The sequence below is a fragment of the Daphnia pulex genome, chromosome 7, assembly GCF_021134715.1.
Source record: "Daphnia pulex isolate KAP4 chromosome 7, ASM2113471v1".
Taxonomy (NCBI): domain Eukaryota; kingdom Metazoa; phylum Arthropoda; class Branchiopoda; order Diplostraca; family Daphniidae; genus Daphnia; species Daphnia pulex.
The window spans coordinates 5,201,686-5,222,447 of NC_060023.1; the positions used below are offsets into that span (position 1 = coordinate 5,201,686).

At 36.6% G+C, this 20,762-nt stretch overlaps 3 protein-coding genes across 4 annotated transcripts; 1 reads left to right on the forward strand and 2 right to left on the reverse strand.

Moving 5' to 3' along the window:
- Positions 1-7,396: 7,396 nt before the first annotated feature.
- LOC124198156 lies at positions 7,397-10,589 on the forward strand. Of its 2 annotated transcripts, none has more exons than XM_046593851.1 (7): positions 7,397-7,549; positions 7,604-7,680; positions 7,741-7,902; positions 7,970-8,056; positions 8,129-8,294; positions 8,358-8,491; positions 8,550-10,589. In XM_046593851.1, exons 3-7 carry the CDS (start codon positions 7,786-7,788, stop codon positions 8,889-8,891), a joined length of 846 nt encoding a protein of 281 aa, XP_046449807.1. In that variant the 5' UTR covers positions 7,397-7,549; positions 7,604-7,680; positions 7,741-7,785; the 3' UTR covers positions 8,892-10,589. The 2 variants fall into 2 exon arrangements, with proteins under 2 accessions (XP_046449807.1, XP_046449808.1); XM_046593852.1 differs by having other exon boundaries at positions 7,413-7,549; positions 7,613-7,680.
- A 7,749-nt stretch (positions 10,590-18,338) lies between these two features.
- Positions 18,339-19,606, reverse strand: LOC124197829 (vacuolar protein-sorting-associated protein 36-like; the record flags this gene model as incomplete). Its single annotated transcript, XM_046593374.1, has 4 exons — positions 18,339-18,533; positions 18,891-19,106; positions 19,186-19,350; positions 19,406-19,606. Coding segments are annotated over 4 exons (753 nt in total), but the record flags the coding sequence as incomplete, so codon positions are not given.
- A 10-nt stretch (positions 19,607-19,616) lies between these two features.
- LOC124198370 (DNA excision repair protein ERCC-1-like) lies at positions 19,617-20,737 on the reverse strand. The gene is made up of 5 exons (XM_046594202.1): positions 20,573-20,737; positions 20,345-20,476; positions 20,218-20,280; positions 19,953-20,141; positions 19,617-19,879 (listed from the first exon to the last, which is right to left on the reverse strand). Exons 1-5 carry the CDS (start codon positions 20,735-20,737, stop codon positions 19,694-19,696), a joined length of 735 nt encoding a protein of 244 aa, XP_046450158.1. The 3' UTR covers positions 19,617-19,693.
- Between the last annotated feature and the right edge of the window lie 25 nt (positions 20,738-20,762).

Consider the following 20,762-nt stretch of genomic DNA (forward strand, 5'->3'; position numbering starts at 1 on the left):
CTTTGTCCGGTCCATGTCAATAATACTTCTGAAATAAAAGACAGTAAAAAGTAAGTAGTAAGTAAGACAGCGAAAGAAAAGGGGCCGAGTAGAGTTAATCCAAGCGCAAATAGGTAATAGAGTACGCGACCATTTCGTCCGCGCTTCGTTCCCGCGTCGCGCAGCGATTTTTTCAAGAAATCCACCACTCAAGCGCACCGAATTCATGGACTCCCCCCCCCCCCGTTTTTTCCCATTTGGGCCATTCCGCTATGGGACCTAAAAATCTGAAAAATACAGGCCTATCAAAGATCCGTGTCCAAAGGCTGATCCGTTAACGGATTTCTTCTAACCCACTTTACTTTAACCAGAGCCATTACTTATGGTTGTGCGACACTGCGACTCATATGGCGGAAGATTCTCTCGGAGATGGCGTCGTCTTGATGCTCCTCTACGGACATGCCTCCTTCAAACTCTATTCCGCCCCCTCGAATTCCTATCAAGTGGTCCCGCCACTAGCGGCGATAGTCTCCACTTATTACAGAAAACGGCGAAAGCATCAAAATCTTACGAATTGATTGTAGCAAAGTGCATTTATTTTCAATAGGAAGTAGTAGTCGGTAGAGCGACGAGGTACAGAGTCAAAAATCGTAGGTTCGATCCTAGCGTAAGCAATTCTTTTTTTTTATGTAATTTTACCTAAATTTAATTAGCTTGCAAAATATTGAGAGGAAACCAATTAAGACAGAAAGCCAAATAGTGGAGTCAAGATAATTTTTGACCGGGAACAAATTGCAAATTGCAACATGGAATTTTTTTCATGAGCTTTATTTTTACTATAATTTTTTATATCTTGTAAAAACCTTTCTCAGAAATAATTATTTTTACTATAAAAAAAATGTAAAACAAAATGTAAAAATTAGAAAATGTATTATAATTGTAATAAGAAATACAAATAAATTTTTTTGACAGCTAATAAATGTTCCCCGTCTTTTTATTGATCAGGGTTCCAATTTTGAATGTTCTAGCTTTAACGATTTTGTTGTAATTAAATATACTGTGAGGGACTATGCCTCAAATTATAAAAAATCCCCAAAAGGTGTTTACAAGGGACCTTATGGCGGATAGTCCCTCCGTAAACTCATTATATCTAGTCATGTAGTTGTCCTAAAATTTTGATCTTTTGTACAAAATTAGTTCAGATATCAATTCTCCTAAATTTAAAAGTCATTTTGAAAAATATTTAATAGCTCTTAAGTTATTCATTGTTAAAGGTCGCAGAAATTTTTTTTTCCGCTCTGGTTCAGTATCCTGCAATAAAATCCGAACGCAGTTCTTTTTCAAAAGCCCAGTTTAATTTATATTTTTTGTTTTTAACTTTCAAGACTTCATATTACGTGTATAATTAATTGTTTTACAAAGTTCATTTATTAGAATTAAGAAAAAAAATGCCGAAATATTTTTTTTAAATAAAGAAAGATACCAACGGGTTCGGATTTATATGCAGGATACTGCATAAAAATGCCGCCGCATACAAATGGCGTTTTTACGAAACGTGAAACGAAACGAAACGCCACCTGTATGCGGCGGCTTTTTTATGAACCATAGCGGCAAATAATTTTTTTCTGCGAACTTTCTCATGAAATAACTAAAGAGCTTTTACATATTTTTAAAAACGACTTTTACAGTTAGAAAAATTGATATCTTAACAAGTTTTATACAAAAGCTCAAAATTTTAGGACAACTACATGACTAGATATAATGAGTTTACGGAGGGACTATCAGCTATAAGGTCCCTTGTAAACACCTTTTGGTGATTTTATAAAATTTGAGGCATAGTCCCTCATAGTATATTTAATTACAAAAAAAAAACGTTAAAGCTAGAACATTCAAAATTGAAACCCTGATCAATAAAAAGACGGGGAACATTTATTAGCATTAAAAAAAATTATTTCTATTTCTTATCACAATAATAATACATTTTCTAATTTTTACATTTTGTTTGATATTTTTTTATAGTAAAAATAATTATTTCTGAGAAGGGTTTTTACGAGAAATATAAAATTATAGTAAAAACAAAGCTCATGAAAAAAATTACGTGTTGCAATTTGTTCTCGGTAACCCCCCTTTTTTAGTAAAGCAATAGTTTCCCAAAACGTATTGTTAGAACTTAGTAATTAAAATGGGCAGTAGACGGTGGTGGGTGACACGTGGTGTTGGTACACACCCACCAGGTGGCAGTGATACTTGATAGGAATTCAAAACGACGCCAAAAGCTTATGAAAGCCTTTAACGTTGAGTTGCACAACCATAAGTAATGGCTCTGCTTTAACCTATTTTAGCTTAATGACGTAGTTTATTTGTGGGATTTGTTAATTCCATATTCGAAACAAAAAGTGAGCAGGCGCTCTTCTGATGGGAAGTTGACCAAAACAGAAAAATATTTCAATAACTACCTTCATTTTAAGAAATCATTATATTTTAATTATATTTTCAAAATACAGAAATGACATGTTACATTTATTTCATAACATTTATCCACCACACTCAATTTATCGCGGAGAGGCTGGGTCACGTTGTTAATAAATTGATTGATGCAGAACAACTGTAGACTTGATACATACATTTTTTTCAGTGCCAGACCATGCCACCCTCTCTTCAATCTCAAAATCTTGCCATCTCTGTTACCTTTCGCCTCATCGCCACACACCATTAGGATTTTTATCGATAGCTCCCAAATTGATGGCAAAGTGGGCTGTGGTGTCGCCATTTTTGACGAGTATACCTACGCCACACCTCCAAAGGTCGTCTCCCGGCCTACGCCTCCGTATTTCAAGCTGAATCCCCCATTATTCACTGCTCCCTATTAATTTTTTACAATTGCATGGACATTAAGTAAATTGAGTTCCTATCAGACTAATTGGCTGCTCTATCTTTCATGGTGTCAATCAGCAAGGTCCTTTCAATAAACTCGAAAATATAAGACCTACTTGTTGCCCACTTTTAACATATCTGGCCAAAGAAGCTGCAATAAACCATCCTTTCACCACGGACCACACGCCCCCTCGCCACTCTTTCACTAAAATTGTAGTAAAGACCCAAATCACTGCAATATGGTACATAAAATGGGCCCTCTGCAATTAAAAAGAGTGTAATCACACACCATGTAATCCTTCCTTCCTCCATAGTCAGGGAACCCATGACAAATGAAACAAAAACCTTTCAAGAAAAGGTTTGACGACTATTTTAAGGGGAGGGGGGATGGGAAATCTAAATCCACCCGTCTGCCGAGTCAGACTGGTCGCGTTCACTCGTGGTGCACTCCCGAAGTCGGCGTGATTTGGCCAAAAACACAAACCTCACAAGAGGAATAATTTTTGCACTAAAAAACAGAGAAAAATACAGGGAATCTGAATATATTAAGGCAGACGCTTAAATCGGTTGCTTTGTATGAAGCAGACGCAATTTAGTGGAAAAATTCGATGATATTTGATTTGATTTTTATTGTTCTTGTTCGATTTCGTCTTTATTGTTCTTATTATTGCCTCTTTTTGTTTACTGTTTTTAATAAATGATGATCTTGATTTTAATAAATTTTTTGATCAAGTAAAATTTCTATTCCCCTTTTTTTAACAGTTAGTCATCAACCAAGAAGTTGAGGAACATTTTAAAAATGTTTGATCATACTCATTTTGAAGCTCTGGGTCATCTCTCTCTTCTTCCCTTGTCCTCTCCACAGTCATCAAGATCTTTTGACGGTCGTGAAGAGTTACCACCGATCTTCCATTTCCATTTACCTCCGAAAGTTTAATAAGTGTAATTTTTCAAAACTTACAAATTTAAATTTCCTCAATGACTTCATCGAGATTCGAACCTCGAATCATATGAGTGGCAGCCCGGGTTGCTAACCATTAGACCAACATTTACATAAGGTTTCAGGGAAAGCGTGGTCCGGTTGGTGTGTACACCAAACAATGTAACGAAAGACGAAGTAAAGCTATGGTAATATCGCTAGCGACGCTACATCGGTATCGATTTCGGAACCGGTCGTAAAACACTTAGGTTGTATGCCTGAATTAAGATTTTTTCGGCGGTGGTTTAATCTAACTGCTATAAGAGCACATCCATTTCTTTATAGTTTATATGTAACTAATAATTTTTCCAATTCCATGTTACTATAGTAATAAATGTTGCTATAACTTAATCTATACATGAAGTGCGACGTGGGGTGGCGGGGCGAAGCCTCCGCCACCCCTAAGTCGCACCACTCATAATATTAACAGATTATTAGTCAATTTGTTATAAAGAATCAATTATGAAAGAGAATAAAGGGAAACAGAATTTTCCAAACGTTATAGTATGTATTAATCTACCATAACCTTTATTTTCTGTCTCTTTAACGTTTAAAAAAATTACCGAAGGATATTACCGAAGGAATCTTGTTAATTCCTTTCCAGTTTTGATCGCCTGTGTTTTCTAAAAAAAGGCGAGTTTAGTCTGTGTCAGTCCTGTACTTCGTTCTGAATATTGGCCATAATAGCTTTAAAGATGTTGTGTGTAGAGGTATTAATGTTGCTGGGCATAGCTGCTCTTGGCTGATGGTATTGTGGTATTGTTGAAATTGCATTTTGTATTGCCATGCAACATTTGTTATTATTTCTCGATATATGTTCCTCGATAAGGCAATAGCGAAGACGTGTTTATTCTCGAAGCTAGGATACTGAAAATTCATATAAATTTCACCAAAGCCGGGATTTTGTGTCTTAGGTTTGATCCGAGTTTGAGCTCCTGGCATCCATTTTGATCTTAAAAAAATTGACGTTACCAATTTGAGACGGTGTGAGAGATGTGAGAGCCTCCTCAGCTTGTATTTTTCTTCACTTTAATTTAAAAGTCTGACGATTCAACAGTTAGCTAGAGTTCCTATAACTTGAGTCTCAAAATGATCATACTCGACCTTATCGTTCTCCAGCAGAATTGAAAAATAATGCCACTCCCCGGCGACTTAAAATATTCAAATGACATACTAGGTTTCTGAAATGTTTATACTGAGATGTAACACCGCCATTAAAACGGATTATCTTTTGAAGATTGGGACAAACAAATTTGTATGTTGAAGTGTTTTTAAAAACACGCATGAGAAATGATTTTTCGGGTATGCCTAATCTATGGACTTGGACTATGGACTGTTACCCGAAGGGTTACTGGTCAAAGTTTCGTTTGCCGTATGGTTTACATTGGTATGGTTTTTACATGGGCACCCTCAGTTCTCGTAACACTACACAGATGGCTTTTTGCAGTTCTCGTAACACTGCATAGATGGATGCACTAGTTTTTTACAATTATTGATTGTAATCAACATTTTTATTACATTTCAATAACTCTACTACGTAGCTGAGGATATTTTACATCTTTTCTGAAAATTTGGCAGAAATCTATTCAGGCGTTTGATCAGACGGAGAAATTGCTACTTTTTCCCAGAATTTAAGTAGCTGTTATAGCAGACGATAACACAGATGGGAGGGATAAACAAACGATAACACAGATGGCAGGGATAAATAATATTAAAAGTAAACGTTACTTGAAATAGGAAAGGATTAAACGAGAAATCCAATCATTTATAAAGTTTCTGCCTATAGTTTTATCTCTAGGCTGATAACTAGGCCTAGTTATGGGCACAATTCCACCAAACTTAATTTCTACCGTCACTGCAAAGTAAAAATTTATTACGACATAGGATGACGGGGCTCATATAATTCAACAGTTTGCGGATTGCCCCGCCACGAGGCGTATTAATATCGCATTCAATATTAAATCAGGATTCTAATATCTCATTCAATATTGATTCAGGATTTCAATATCTCAATGGATATTTAGAGAATATGAGCTTTAAATAAAGACCCGTCCCCGTGTGGCGTGGGGCGGCGGGGCTCCGGCCCCGCAGCACCAAAGTCGCACGGGTGTTTGTATTATTTGCTACATCAGTCCCCTCCATAAGTATGGGATCACCCCGCGCCGTTCCATAAGGCGGCGTGTATTTTTCATATGGGTTTTTCGGGTGGCAAAAATCGAAAAAATGACATAAATTCACCAAACTTGGGATTTATGTCATTTTACGTTTTTTCTATTGTCTGAATTTTTTTCAGATTTTTTCCCCTATTTTTTATGCCTAGAAAAGTGGCGCACAAAGTATCGGATCACTCCGACGCCGGCCGTGTTGTCTTATGGCGCAAATGGGCTTTTCATATTGCTTTTTATATAATTAATTTTCTAGAAGGAATTTTTATTTTCAAACCCTGTATACTATACCCTTCCATAAATTTACTGTCAGTTTTTCATGATGATATGAATTATTTTCGAATTTTCCCAGATTTATTCGTTTCCCGAGTTTCTGAAATAAGAGACTGCAGAAGACTTCATTTACGGTTTACAACCTCTATCAGCTGGCGTAGGCCGGAAAATTAGTGTCGTTTCTATACACCACTGGCGCTCTGCTTCCTTTTTTACTTAAGGGGCGTATAGAAACGACACTAATTTTCCGGCCTACGGCAGGCGATAGAGGTTGCAAACCCTAAATGAACTCTTCTGTAGTCTCTTATTTTAGCAACTGGGGAAATTAATAAATCTGGGAAAATTCGGAAATGGTTCCGATCATAATGGAAATCTTACAGTTAATTTATAAAAGGGAAATGTAAAAAGGGTTTGAATATAAAAATTCCTTCTTAAAAATTAAATATATAAAAAGCAATATGAAAAGCCCATTTGCGCCATAAGACAACACGGCCGGCGTCGGAGTGATCCGATACTTTGTGCGCCACTTTTCTAGGCATAAAAAATAGGGGAAAAAATCTGAAAAAAATTCAGACAATAGAAAAAACGTAAAATGACATAAATCCCAAGTTTGGTGAATTTATGTCATTTTTTCGATTTTTGCCACCCGAAAAACCCATATGAAAAATACACGCCGCCTTATGGAACGGCGCGGGGTGATCCCATACTTATGGAGGGGACTGTATATTACTAAAAACTTTGAGACATTAATTAATCGCACGGAGTTAGTATAAGCTGCATATATATTTACTTAAAACTTTGAGATATTAATTAATTTTTTAAATATTCCAACGGGAACCTTGCAACCCCAATAACGGATGCCTGCATATTTGTCGTAACTTTATATTTATTGGTAAAATTAAAGTTAATTTAAATTCCAATCCCTTCGGGTACCTTGCGGCGTACGTACGCTGCCTACAGTGGTCTACTGAAATATGGACTTTCACCAGAAACTATGGACTCCGCTAGATGGTACAGCCTGTCCGAAAGTATAGACTTGGAGAGCGTCAAATTTCGGCTTAAGCTTTTCTTATGCGCCGTTGCCTGTTTTACGAAATTGTGTCTTCTGCAATTTTTAATTGTGTTCCGCTTTATTTGCAATAGCAGACAACCCAAGCAGTTAAATTTCACATATGATCTCCGTTGTCGACCAAAATGTCTAAGAATTAGAGTCCAAGTAAAAGTAACGAAACTGGGCATCAAATTAATGTAGACAGCAGCTCGACGGATGTTGGAAACCGTAAATGTCTAAAGTAATTGATAAAATGTGCAAATCTAATGAATGACTTTGCAGTTGCTACAGGATTTGAAAGAACAGTCGTCGTTTCAAATGCATCATCGATTCGTTTCCGATTTCCCATTACAAATCAGGTGGCTATTAATGTATTACCCTGTTCTTTTTGCATAATCATTGCTTTATTATGTCAACAGGTGCGTCAAGTGGGTCCAATTACAAGAAACTCATTAAGGCAGTTGATGAATGACCAAGCCATTCGTAACTCTACTACTAACCCCAACATTAACTCAACACTTCTTCTAAATAGTAACAAACCTGTAAAGCTAGTGCGTGTTGTTACACCAGGGAACACATTGGTATGGACAATTTCCTTAATATAACATATTTATATGTTGTGGTACTAAGAATAGAACATTTTTTTAGAGGTTAGGAAAAACGCCCAACATTCGACTAACTCAAATTAGAGTAACAAACCCCAACGTGCAGCTCAAGCAACCACAACAAAATAAGGTAGGTTAAATGAAATGTTAAAAATCAAAAAATTTAATGTAATAACTTCAGGTGTTTATTTCTTTCGCGTAGTCATATGCTTCTGCTGGACCAATTGTTCTTTTCCGAGGGGAAAGTCGTGGCGATCATCGCCCAATCGTGGACATAGATGCCCCAGAAGGAATAGTAAATAATTTAGATAGCGATACTGACAAGACCCATGTGAATGAAAGTGGTCCTTCTACATCAAACAGCAGCGGTAAGACCAACGAAATGTTTTAAAATGAAACTGCAGTGCTCTAAATAATATTTCTATTTTCAGAGTCGTTGAAGGGCAAGACAAAGACACGAAACAGATGGACAGAACCAGCTACGAAGAAAATGTTGGAAGTTTACGAGGCTTTAAAAAAACCGGATCTGTCGAAACCTCACAAAAGGATGGCCTTGTGGACTGCGGTTTAAACAACTAAAAAATTACTGTTTCTCTTTTTTTTACATGTTCTAAATATTTAAGATTGCGGAACAATTGGCCGACGAAGGTTTTTCGTTTTCTGCAGCTCAATGTATGGACAAATTCAGTAAACTTCAAGGGCAATATCGCTCTCGTTTGGATTTTAAGGGGAAAAACCTCGACCCATGGGTACATCATGCTACTTTGCAGCGAATTGAAGGACACAAAGCTGAAAACAGCAGTGCTTTCGTCCGGGAAACTGGGACCAAACGAAAAGAAGAGGCTGATTATCCAACCTCTGATTGCGATGTAAACATACACTTCATTCATTTATTGCAGGAAGAAGACGAGTGTTGGTTATCGAACTCAAAGAGACGGAAGACGCAGGTTCCAAAAAAATGCTGATTTTTTGAAAGAACTTATTGAGAGGGAGAAGGAAGAAGCTGAAGAAAGAAGAAATAGGTATGAAGAACAAAAGATAAGGGATGATGCTGTTGCAGAACATAAGAAGACAATTGCTGAACAAAGTTCAAAGAGAAGTGAGCTTCAAAAGTCCTGAACCGAAGCCTTGCGCTTACTTTCCGCTGCCCTTGTTCAGCACTTGACTCAACAGAAACCTACTTAATTTTTCAATATGAATCATTTCTATTTTATTCCAAGTCACGCTGCTAATAGAAATCAAAGTAGAGGAAATCCTGCAGTACAAACCTTTTCTGTCACCCTTTTCAAACAAGAGACCACCAATTAAGTTATTTTATTTATTTCATTTGGCATTGTGATATCGTAAGAAGTCAAATACACTCTTTGTTTATTTATTCAGACAGCCACGAAATAACCTGCAAGTTAATCTCTTCTGATTTTAGCTTCATTTTCAATTCAAAATCTATATTATCATCATTTTCTATATCTTCCTCCTCCAGTGGGTGGTCCCTAAGAAATTCGGTCATGTTTACTGTCTCGAAAAATGGTTCATCAAGTCAAATCAAACAAACAGGCGCGGCTGTTGAAAACGGCGAAAAGATGGTACATAGATGGTACATTTAGTATCGTCAAGAAACCCTTCATGCAGATATGGACGATTCACGCCTTCTTTCGTTACAAGAACGAAAAGAAAATGGTGCTTTTAATCTGTTCAAGTGGGTTTGTACACAAAAATGCTGGAGCAGGGACAAAGTTTAAGAAGACAAAGAAAAACTTACCGAGAATTGAACGAAAAACTGTTCAAATTTTAGGATGATTACAACTAGCAGCACCTCACCAGCAAAGAATTTTTGGAAAAATGTGCCAATATTTATACACATTTTAATGCCATTAAATACGCAAAAACTGCGAATGATGCCCGTGTAACGGAAATAGAGACAGAATAAGTCACATAACACTCTCCAAAAAAGACTCCCGGTGCCACCCGGGAGTAACAAAAAACAAAACAATTGAGTGATAACACTCTCCAAAAAAAGACCAAAAAAGACTTCCGGTGCCACCCGGGAGTAACAACAAAACAAAACAATTGAAAAAAAAACAAAAAAATAATGTTAGAGGATTTCGTGCGTCATCCAATCTATTTTTTAATAAAGTGGTGTATGCTCAGAAGACAAAATATATGCCACGGCCAGCGGTATTCCAGATGTTCGTTGGTTCCAGCTGGCGCCCTGCAACCCACTTGTTGAGACAGTATGTTGTGTGCTAGTACCTGACCAACTAGGATACCCTAATGGCGAGTCAACATTCATAGCATGAACAGCCACAACACACACCGTGCCAACCTTACACACACCACATTAAAAAAAAATAAGAAAGCAAAACGGCACATCCTAGAAGGCTCTACCCCCCAAAAAAGCTATTATCTAAAACCAAAATCAAAATTTTGCTTGGGTTGGCGGCACCTGAAAATTAACAGTATAAACAATTATACAAATGTGACGATTGTTTTATTTATAAATTTTGTATATGGTACATATACAATGAATTCCTATAATGGTGTCTATTTTGACAGCTACATTTCACGCCCCCGTCATGTAAACAAATACAGGGCATTAATTTTATTTTTTCCTAAATTACAACGTATGAAATAAAAAAATAGAATAGTACTCACAATTTAACGTGTGTATGTCGAAGAAAACAGGTAATCCAAAATAATCCAAATCACAAAGCACTATTAACATATCACTATCACTACACGTACGAACGAAAGTATACTGACACAAACGTCAAACGAAACAAATAAAAAACAATAAGGCCGCAGCGCCTCTGTCGGGGGTAGTCGACCAGCCATCAGGAACGGGTTGGGTTGCTCCAGCCGTCAGGAAGAGGGAGGGTACCACAGCCATCAGCCGTCAGAGCGCCCCTAGTGGCCTGACGGTGCAATAGCGCGGATAGCAAATTGACATGAATAAATCGATAAATTGAAATGGGGTGCGGAAAAGGTTGAAGTTGGTGCCGAAACGATCGAAATTGGTGCCGAAACGGTCAAATTGGGTACCGAAATGGACAATATTTTTTCATAATCGAGGAAGTGTGGTTTGCATGAGGTGCCGAAAACGACAAAATCCAAGTGCCGAAACTGGTGGACACCGTACAAAGTTGTGTAAACAGCAGCAGGCTATTATTATATCCGACAGGTACTCTAAATTTTGCACATCGGTAACTTTAAGTCTTCTAAATTTAAACTTGTGAAGAGCAAAGCATCGCTCAACTACTTGGCGGCTACGTCGCTGCATATATTTGTACACCACCTCAAACTTGATCGAAATTAACAAAAAAAAATTTTGAGAAAAATTCATATTGCTTTTTTTTAATATACCTGTTTCAGTGGATGGTCTAATCGATAAGGAATCATAACACGTGGCAGCAACGTGTAACCTCCATCAGCCAACAGAATGTAGTCTGTGTCGGCAAGCAGCATGTCAACATGTCGCCCGATAAAACTTTTCCTGAATATTCTAGAGTCTTGCATCACAACGAGTTCAAAGGAATAAAATAGTCTATGCGTCGTTTAACAATCGCCGGTGTACTGATTGTTATCTCAGTACATTTATTCAATAAAATATTATTCTATTCAAATTAACTTAAAATTTATTAAACGTATACAACAATCTTTATGATTGGCAAGCTCGCCATTGTACTTCATGAGACTATATGAGACACATAAGATAATTGTAGTTTTTTTTAGATCATTTCACTATTTATTCCACGTTTACGTTTTTTACGGATTGTTGTTATAGTTTCTGGTGAAAGTCCATATTTAGTAGTCCATATTCCATAGTACGAGTCCATAGATTAGGCACACTCTGATTTTTCCTTTTACATAAATGTATCCAATGAAAAAACGTAATGTACATTAAGGGTATGGGCTAAGAAATGAGGACTGCGTTTGTAATAACGCTGCAGCTATTCTTGACACGACATGTCAAAATTCTTTTTTTGGTATTCTTTGTCTTTCAAAATTCGGGTGGGGGGGGGAGAAAACAGTCAACCAAGAATACCAAAGAAATAATGTTGACATTCCGCTGCAATGATATTCAGTGTCAAGAATAACTGCAGTGGTATTACAATATTTCCCGTCGTTTGGGAGAGTTACATATTTATGGAGACGGGTGTACCATAGAGGTCGTATGCAATGTCGGACAGGTTTTTTGCAAAACCACAGCAGAAGAAAACAACAGATGACGAGCTTGATTAGACAATTTTTCGCAATGTTGAAACCACAATTTCAGAAACCAGTATTACAAATTCATCGATTTAAAAAAGTTATTTGTAACGAAAAATTCACAGCTGGTTAGTACGGATTTAATTAAACTTTCGATAGACACGCAAGGGAGAGGCCCTATAAGACAGCGCTCTTATCGACACCAACGGAGCCACACAGCAGCGCTGCATATGCAGCTCTCGGAACTAAAAAAAGCAGGAATTATAGGAGAATCAACTTCAGCTTGGGCCGCTCCATTAGTTTTCGTAGAAAAGAAAAATGGAGAATTCCGAGTATACATAGATTATAGGAACTTAAATAGTATTATGAAAAAAGATCCAATTCCAATGCCCCGTTTCGACGATACCTTGGATAAATTGTATGGAAAGAAATTTTTCACTACCCTCGATTTAGCCTCAGGTTACTATCGGATCAAACTAGATGAAGATATAAAAGAGAAAACAGCCTTTGTAGTAAAACATAATCTTTATCATTTTACAAGAATGTAATGTTATAACACCAGAGGGCATCCAACCGGAACCCACGAAAACGGAAAAAATTGTTAATTATAAAGTGCCAACCTCTGCACACGAAGTGCGTTCGTTCTTGGGTCTAATTGGTTATTATCGAAGATTCGTTCCGAATTTTGGTTCAATCGCAAAACCGTTAGAAAAAATCGCATTAAAAACACACAAAGATATAGCAAAGAAGAAATTTGTTTGGACAGAAGAAGACCAAACAGCATTTGTAAATTTAAGAAATCGATTAGTAACGTCCCCCATACTTGCCATACCAAATTTTGAAGAAAATTCCTCCTATTTACGGAAGCATGTGACTACGGAATAGAGGCGGTCCTTTCGCAGGTACAAAATGAGGAGAAGCAACCCATTGCTTACGCAAGTAGGCAATTTATTGAAGCAAGGCGAAACAAGATATCATACGACTGAAAAAGAAGCACTGACTATCGTGTATGCAATCGATCATTTTTAACATTATTTACGACGACTTAAGACAGACCCTTTGAAGTTATTACATACCACGCCACTTAACAATGGCTTGAATTGCTGAATTCAGGAAGGGATATTTTTGAAATTCCGAAAGGAGTGCTCTACCGGAGAGAATCCATGTATAATAAAAGAACAAGCTTTTGGGGGAGCCTGGGAGGATTCTGTGTCTGTCATGAACATTTTGGGGGAGGAGCTTATTCATGTCACGGACATTTGTGGAGGAGCTTATTCATGTCACAATACACACGCGCTGTGATTGGTCAGTCGCAAATCACCACCAGATGTCTATAGCGTCGCCGTGATGACGCAATATTTGATGTCCAACCATGACGCAACAACCAGATTTGCGTCACCACCAGATGTCTGTAGCATCGCCGTGTAGATGAAATCTTCAAGTAAGGTAGGGAATCTACTGACTGGGAAGATTTCCCACGATAAAATCTATTATGGCCAGATCGTGCTATTAAGCTACAAAAAAGAGAATATAAAAAAAGTCTGACTTTACGCTAGACCAAAGTTCCCCGGATTTGACCGTTGCTCAGGTTACTCGTTGGTGACAATAAAAAGCAGAAAGAACGAGATCAACCACCAGCCGGTTGTGCCCCTAGCGTTCCGCCCCCTGGTGTTGAAAGATATGCACGAAGAACCGATGGATAGTCATCTTTCCTTTTTACGAACATATTTGAAAAAAAATAATCACTATTGGCCAAACATGAGAAAAGAAATTCACGAATATTGCAAAGCGTGTGAAATATGTGCAGCCAATTCCAGGTGAACTTAAAAAACATCCGTACGAGTTCACAAAAGCACTATTTTCAAGCTATCGGGAACGACTTTTTAGACCCGATAATTTCGCGTAAAATCAAGGGAATAAACACATTCTCATGATAACTGTTATTTTTCACGATGGGTGGAAGCAGTAGCATTAAAAGATAAACAAGCTATCACTACTGCTATATTTGTGTTTTACCAACCTGGTCTCACCAAACGCGACAAATGGTTCTGTCGAACCCGATTTTTGTCGCTGACAAAAGGTCCCAGCGGAGTACCAACACTTTTTTTCTTTTTTTAGGAATCTCCGGAGGAGGGCTGGCAACCGTTTTTTGTAGTTGAAATTTTATGATTTACCCTTTTCTGAATTATTTCAGCCATCGAAAACGAAATTTGAAATCGTGCTGCCCCCCCCCCCCAAAAAAAAAATTTTTCTTCTGCTGAACCTCTTTTTGAGAAAGACCGATGAGCCCTAGAACCAACGGCAAGCGTGAAAATTCTATATACTACACTTGAAAAACCTTTTTTATGGCAACGCGACAAAAGGGCCGATCGAACACCGATTTTTTTTTATCCCTAAAAATTTTTTTTTCTCTAGTATAGAACCTTTTTGGAAAATACCTACGAGGACTATAGAACCAACGGCAAGCGCGAAAATCCTATATACTACACTTGAAAAACCTTTTTTATGGCAACGCGACAAAAGGGTCGATCGAACACCGATTTTTTTTTTATCCCTAAAAATTTTTTTTTTCTACTAATGACCCTTTTTCTAAAAGACCGGTGAGCCCTAGAACCAACTGCAAGCGTGGAAATTCTATATACTACACTTGAAAAACCTTTTTTAAGGCAACGCGACAAAAGGGCCGATCGAACACCGATTTTTTTTATCACTAAAATTTTTTTTTCTACTAATGAACCTTTTTTGAAAAGACCGACGAGCCCTAGAACCAACGGCAAGCGTGAAAATTCTATATACTACACTTGAAAAACCTTTTTTATGGCAACGTGACAAAAGGGCCGATCGAACACCGATTTTTTTATTCCCTAAAAATTTGTTTTTTCTACTAATGAACCTTTTTTGAAAAGACCGGTGAGCCCTAGAACCAACGGCAAGCATGGAAATTCTATATACTACACTTGGAAAACCTTTTTTATGGCAACGCGAAAAAAAGGGCCGATCGAACACCGAGTTTTTTTTATCCCTAAAAATTTGTTTTTTCTACTAATGAACCTTTTTTTAAAAGACCGACAAGCCCTAGAACCAACGGCAAGCGTGAAAATTCTATATACTACACTTGAAAAACCTTTTTTTTAGCGCAACGCGACAAAAGGGCCGATCGAACACCGATATTTACAACATTTTCTTTTACCAAACCTTGTCGTATTGCCTCAGCTTTTTTTCCTAAAATGCAATAAAAGAAGGGAAATAAAGAAAGTGTTTTTTCACCGCGGTTGGGTGATTACCTAGTATTGACATACAAGATCGCAAAAATTGAGAAAATTGCTTGAACTTTTTTCCTGTGTTTAAAAAATACGAGAAGTATCCGTAAGGCGATCATTTTGAAGGCGGTAATTGAATGTGATCGCCTTACCTTGGAAAATCTTAAGAGACAAATATTAGTTATTCAAGTTAACTGCTATTCTGTAAAACATTTGTTGCTAAAAAAATGAGATTACTGACAATTATTCTTTTATAAAACCTCAATTTAAAAAAAGTTTCAATTGTCAAATTACTACGTTAAAAACTAAAAAAAATTTCTGTCAGTATTTTTGGTAAACCAACAATGTTGTCAGTTCTTTCTAAATTAGAAACATAATCCTGTTTGCGGTCCTATTATTTTGTAATATAAGTTATTCATATGTTCTTACTGTGCTTATAACTAAAAAATTAAGAATAAAGGAGATAGGTTGACAGAAGTTACATTAAAAGCCTCTATGAAATCGCAAAACCTGTTTTTTAAATGATTCTTTGCACATTTATTTCCTTTCAACACGTTTAACAATGAAAACATTTTAATAAATGCCGAGTTTATGACCATCTTTTCAAGTTTTAAAACCGAGTTCTGAGTTATGCTGCTTGAAATGTTCATTTTCAAAATACACTATTGGCGGTACCACCAATTCTTAAGGCAATTTTGTACCGTAGTTCTGCATTTTTCTTACAATCTTTCGATCCTGACTATTACTTCCTTAGGACACAGAACCTTTGCCTAATCGGCTTGATTGCTTGTTGTTGAATTGGAAGCCAATTTCCTGGTAAGTGATTTTTCAATTTTTCCAGTTATAGTTTTTTTCAGGAACACTTTTCTATTTTTAACAATTGTTTCATCATTGTTACAACCATCACCATCTTAATCTTTCGATCCTGACTATTACTTCCTTAGGACACAGAATCTTTGCCAAATCGGCTTGTTTGCTTGTTGTTGAATTGGAAGCCAATTTCCTGGTAAGTGATTTTTCAATTTTTCCAGGTACAGTTTTTTTCAGGAACACTTTTCTATTTTTAACAATTGTTTCATCATTGTTACAACCATCACCATCTTCTGAAAGCAGGGAGAAACAAGCTTTTATAAGAAAATAAGTCAAAATATTTTTAAAACTTATTGTTATTACCGTTTTCATCGCTCCATTCTTTGAGTAGGACCTCATTCGTGAACGGCAGTTTAGGTTTGATGATCATTCCAGAAGCGTTTTTTTTCTTCTTGGGGGAAACAAAAATGGTAGTTTTCCTTTTGTTCCCTTTGTTTTTTTATCTATTGTATCACGTTCATTTTCTGAAAACAGAAATATTAAGTCTTAATAAGTAAATAAGTCAAACTATATCAACATTTTGTTACCGTTTCCTACACTTCTGTGAATCGTAGCCTTTGTTGTGATCGGAAGATCGAGCATCTCGTTATTTTCCTCATCGGTGCTGTAAACATCGTTCCCAAAGTTTCTTAAATCCGATTGGGGTTGCATACTCCGTTTTCTTAAGACCGCGTTAATATTTCATCAGAATCTCCACTGTCTTTAATGGTAAATAAATTGTTTAAGGCTTGGAACAATTATGTGTAAATCACTCTTCTTACCACATTCTTCATCAATTGGGTGAACGAGGACTTTAGCTGGGGATTGCTGGTAGGTAATTATTGGTAGCTTTTTCTTAGTTTCAGCAGTCCTTTTAACCTTTGGGGGGGGGAGGGGGGGGGGCACAGAAACGCGGTTTTTTTTTTAATTTCTTGGATCTCGATTTGCGAGGTTGATGTCCACCAGCTGTAAATAATGGTATGACACAGTTGTATAAGACACGTAATTAAATAACTATGTTAATTAATCTACTTGGTTTTGAATTTGGTCCGGAGACAGAATTAGTGAAAGTTTCGCTGTTATTTTCATCAGTTACACTAGTGCCAGAAGATTTGTTTGTTTGTTTATTTTTGGGTTCACTGTCACTTTTTTTCGTCTGGTCAATTTTACTGCATCATCAGAATCCTCACTAGCTTCAAAACTTAGGTCATTAATGTTTTTCCCACCAACATGGAAGTTTTCTATAGCTGAGATTACAAAATATAAATTTTTTAAAGATCTGTATGTTGTTATATCAAAAGAGAAGTGTACCTTAATTCATTTTGTCTTCTTCTTCAGAAAGATGATTGGCTTCTCTAAATGAATCTTTATCTGATAACTGAGCATCTTCAATTTCCACAGCACTTGAACGGTTAGCTAAAAACACTTACTTTGTAAATTATTATAATGTCACTTAATATATTCTATCATAGCCTACCCTCAAATTCTGCAACATGAGCTTTTAATTGCAATTTGCACAAACGAAACGCTGGTTGTTTCACTAATTTTTTTTCCTATATTTCCATAAGCACGAGTTCTGCAACTGGAAACTTTTTCATTTGGTGTATGCATAAACATAACTACGTTAGCCCCACTGTCTATTTCAAGTGCAGCCAACTACCATTATAACAGCAACAGTTTAGTGAAAAAATAAACAAATAAATGCAATACAAAAAAATACCGTGCGTTTCACTGAACGAATTCGTTCCCTCTTCGTGGACTCCTCAATTGATATCTTTAGCCCATCACTATACTTTTTTTTGGCAATTGTCTAAACCTTTCTATCACATCTTCAGTACGAGAATTTTTTTCCCCATTTCATTTGCTAGAAGACAGAAAATTAAGAAAAACGTAAATAGTTAACTTACTAAATTTACGTTTTATTTATTAGCCTAGATAAAAACACACATGGTTAGCTGCAAGTTCTTCCAACTTCCCCAACTCTAGTTCGGCTGCACTTGTGAACCCGTTTGCGCGACAGCTGTGCCACTTTTTCTCTCGCTGTGAACAACTAGCGCTCATGGTGGTGGTACTAATTATTAGACGCGTACGACTAGATATATACACATATTTCAATGTTTATTAAGAAGAACTTGAGAAGAGATTAGGATAAAAGACAAGGCCTCTAACAGTATCATCTCTACAAATCAATCCATTTCTTTCCATGAAGTAAAGACGTTCTTGGGCCAACACAATAGATATTTGGAATTCCTGTGAAACCTCCAATGCTGTGAGTTTATCCCTAGCCTGTAACTATAATAAATTTAATATGTTAGGATTACATTAAAGAAACAGTGTGGTAGTATTAATCAAATAATGGACAATCTCAATTTGGCTGTGGGTTTAATAACTATTATGTCATGTGCAACAGCCAGTAGATCAGAAACAGCAATTGTGTTGAAAGTGTCGACCTCAGAATGTGAAATCATTAAAAATATATATCGACACGATACTTAAAGGCGAAGTTGACGATACTTGGCAATTCAATCAGCCCATTAATAAGCTCTTAAAATTGATCGCAGGGCGCAGAAAAACTGGGTGCCACTTAACACGGTTTTTTAAGTAGGACCAAATCAAGTACATAAGAATTATAAAATTGAATGAGCTTACCAGCCTGCTCACTTCTTTTTCAAGCAAGAAGTCTGTTTTGGATTGAAGTTGAAGAACTAACACTCCACTGTCAAACTTCCGGCAAATTATAGGCAACTTAAGTTTTTCCATATAATTACACGCCTTAAAAAAATCTTCGGGAGAGAGAAGTTCTAACCCACGAGCTCGATTTACGCGGCAATAAGCGTCACTCATAGCCATGAGCCCCCCAGTATCCTGCGATACAAATGAATAAAAAAGCTCATTAGAATCAACTACGATCATCAATGCAACTACTGACACTTTGACAGCTTACAGAAATGGCTTTTAACAAAAAGGATGCAATTTCTTTGGCTAGCTGATGGTAAAAGACATCATTTGAAGAGCAAGAATTTCTAGTCACTGGATCGTCAATGCCAAGACTCAACAAATAGGATTTAAATTTTACGGTTTCGTCTTCGCTTATATCTCCTTGGCGATCCTAAAAAAGAAAAAAATTAAGCAACACGAGTAATAAAAAAATTATGATTCTTTACTTTAATTTTATTGGACATAACATTTGCTAGTTGAACCATATCTTTAGCCATGTCAATTAGATTTTGCATGTCTTGAAATGCAATATTTATATTTGAAGAATTATTTTCCACTTTTTCTTGCAAACGTCTCTCAATTCCTACAATTCCAGATCTAAATGTGGTTGGAACCTGCAATAGAATATTAACTATTAATATTACTGTTTACCACGTAAATTTCAACGTAATTGTGGATTAAAGAAGGTCGATCATTAACTTACAGCGCTTACAGCATGAAGAAAAGCTTGATAATCACTTAACAAATTTGTCGTGGAGTACACGAAACAAGCGTTTCGCTTTCTGGGGTCCAAATCCGGGATTCAAACTTAGATCTTCTTCAGTTGCCTCGTAAATTTTGTCAAGTGTTTGAAAATTGGATAACAACGTCATTGCATTCGTGCGATTAACTGACTTGATGGAAGATAATGCATCTGCAATCTATAAAAAATCAATAAAACAGCTACCATAAGTCATCAAGTCATGATAAAATTGGTGCAAACAGTATTATTACCCCAGATAGTGTGCTATTGTTCTCTTGTTTTCCCATAATCAAATCAGGAGGTTTGTGCTCAAACACTTTGTAGGTTTCAATAATTTTCCCAGCTTCTTGAGCATTCCATGAGAGAAGAAGTGTTAAATCAGCTAACAAACACATCTTTGTCAGTTCTTTTATAGGTGTATAGGGGTCCTTGATGTCCACCTATTAAAAGAAAAAATAATGTATTCAATATCAATTAACGTATACACAGCACAAATCATTTGGCCTTTTGACATACTTGAACTAGCAGTATTCGTAGCTCATACTGTTTTCCAAGGTCCTTTAGACGATCATGAATGTACTGGTGGGAATTCAAATATGAAATTAATAAACGAACACTGAATTACATTTATTCACAGCATTACTTGAGGGTTCAAATTGTGATATCGCAGACTTAAGAACAATGCACAGCAAGTATGCCCCATAACATAATCTGGAACAATATCCCCATATTCCCATGGAACATTTCTTATAGATTTCAATAGAGGATTTCCTCTCTGATTAATTAGAAACATGTAATAAATAGAACATTGAATTTTTTTATGATCGTATTTTAATAAAAATTGTACAGTTCACACAAACAGTAGCTATACTTGTCTTTGGTTCACTATAACTGAACCTGCTTTATAGGAAATAGCAATTTTACTTTCAGCATGCTCATCGAGTTTTTCTGTTGAAATCTGAGGTAGAGCTTCATAAAAATCGGATTCTTTCAGTTTCCCGAATGCACACGGCACAACCGCACAGGCCCTTACCATTAAGTAATAAGGAGGCCTAAATTTG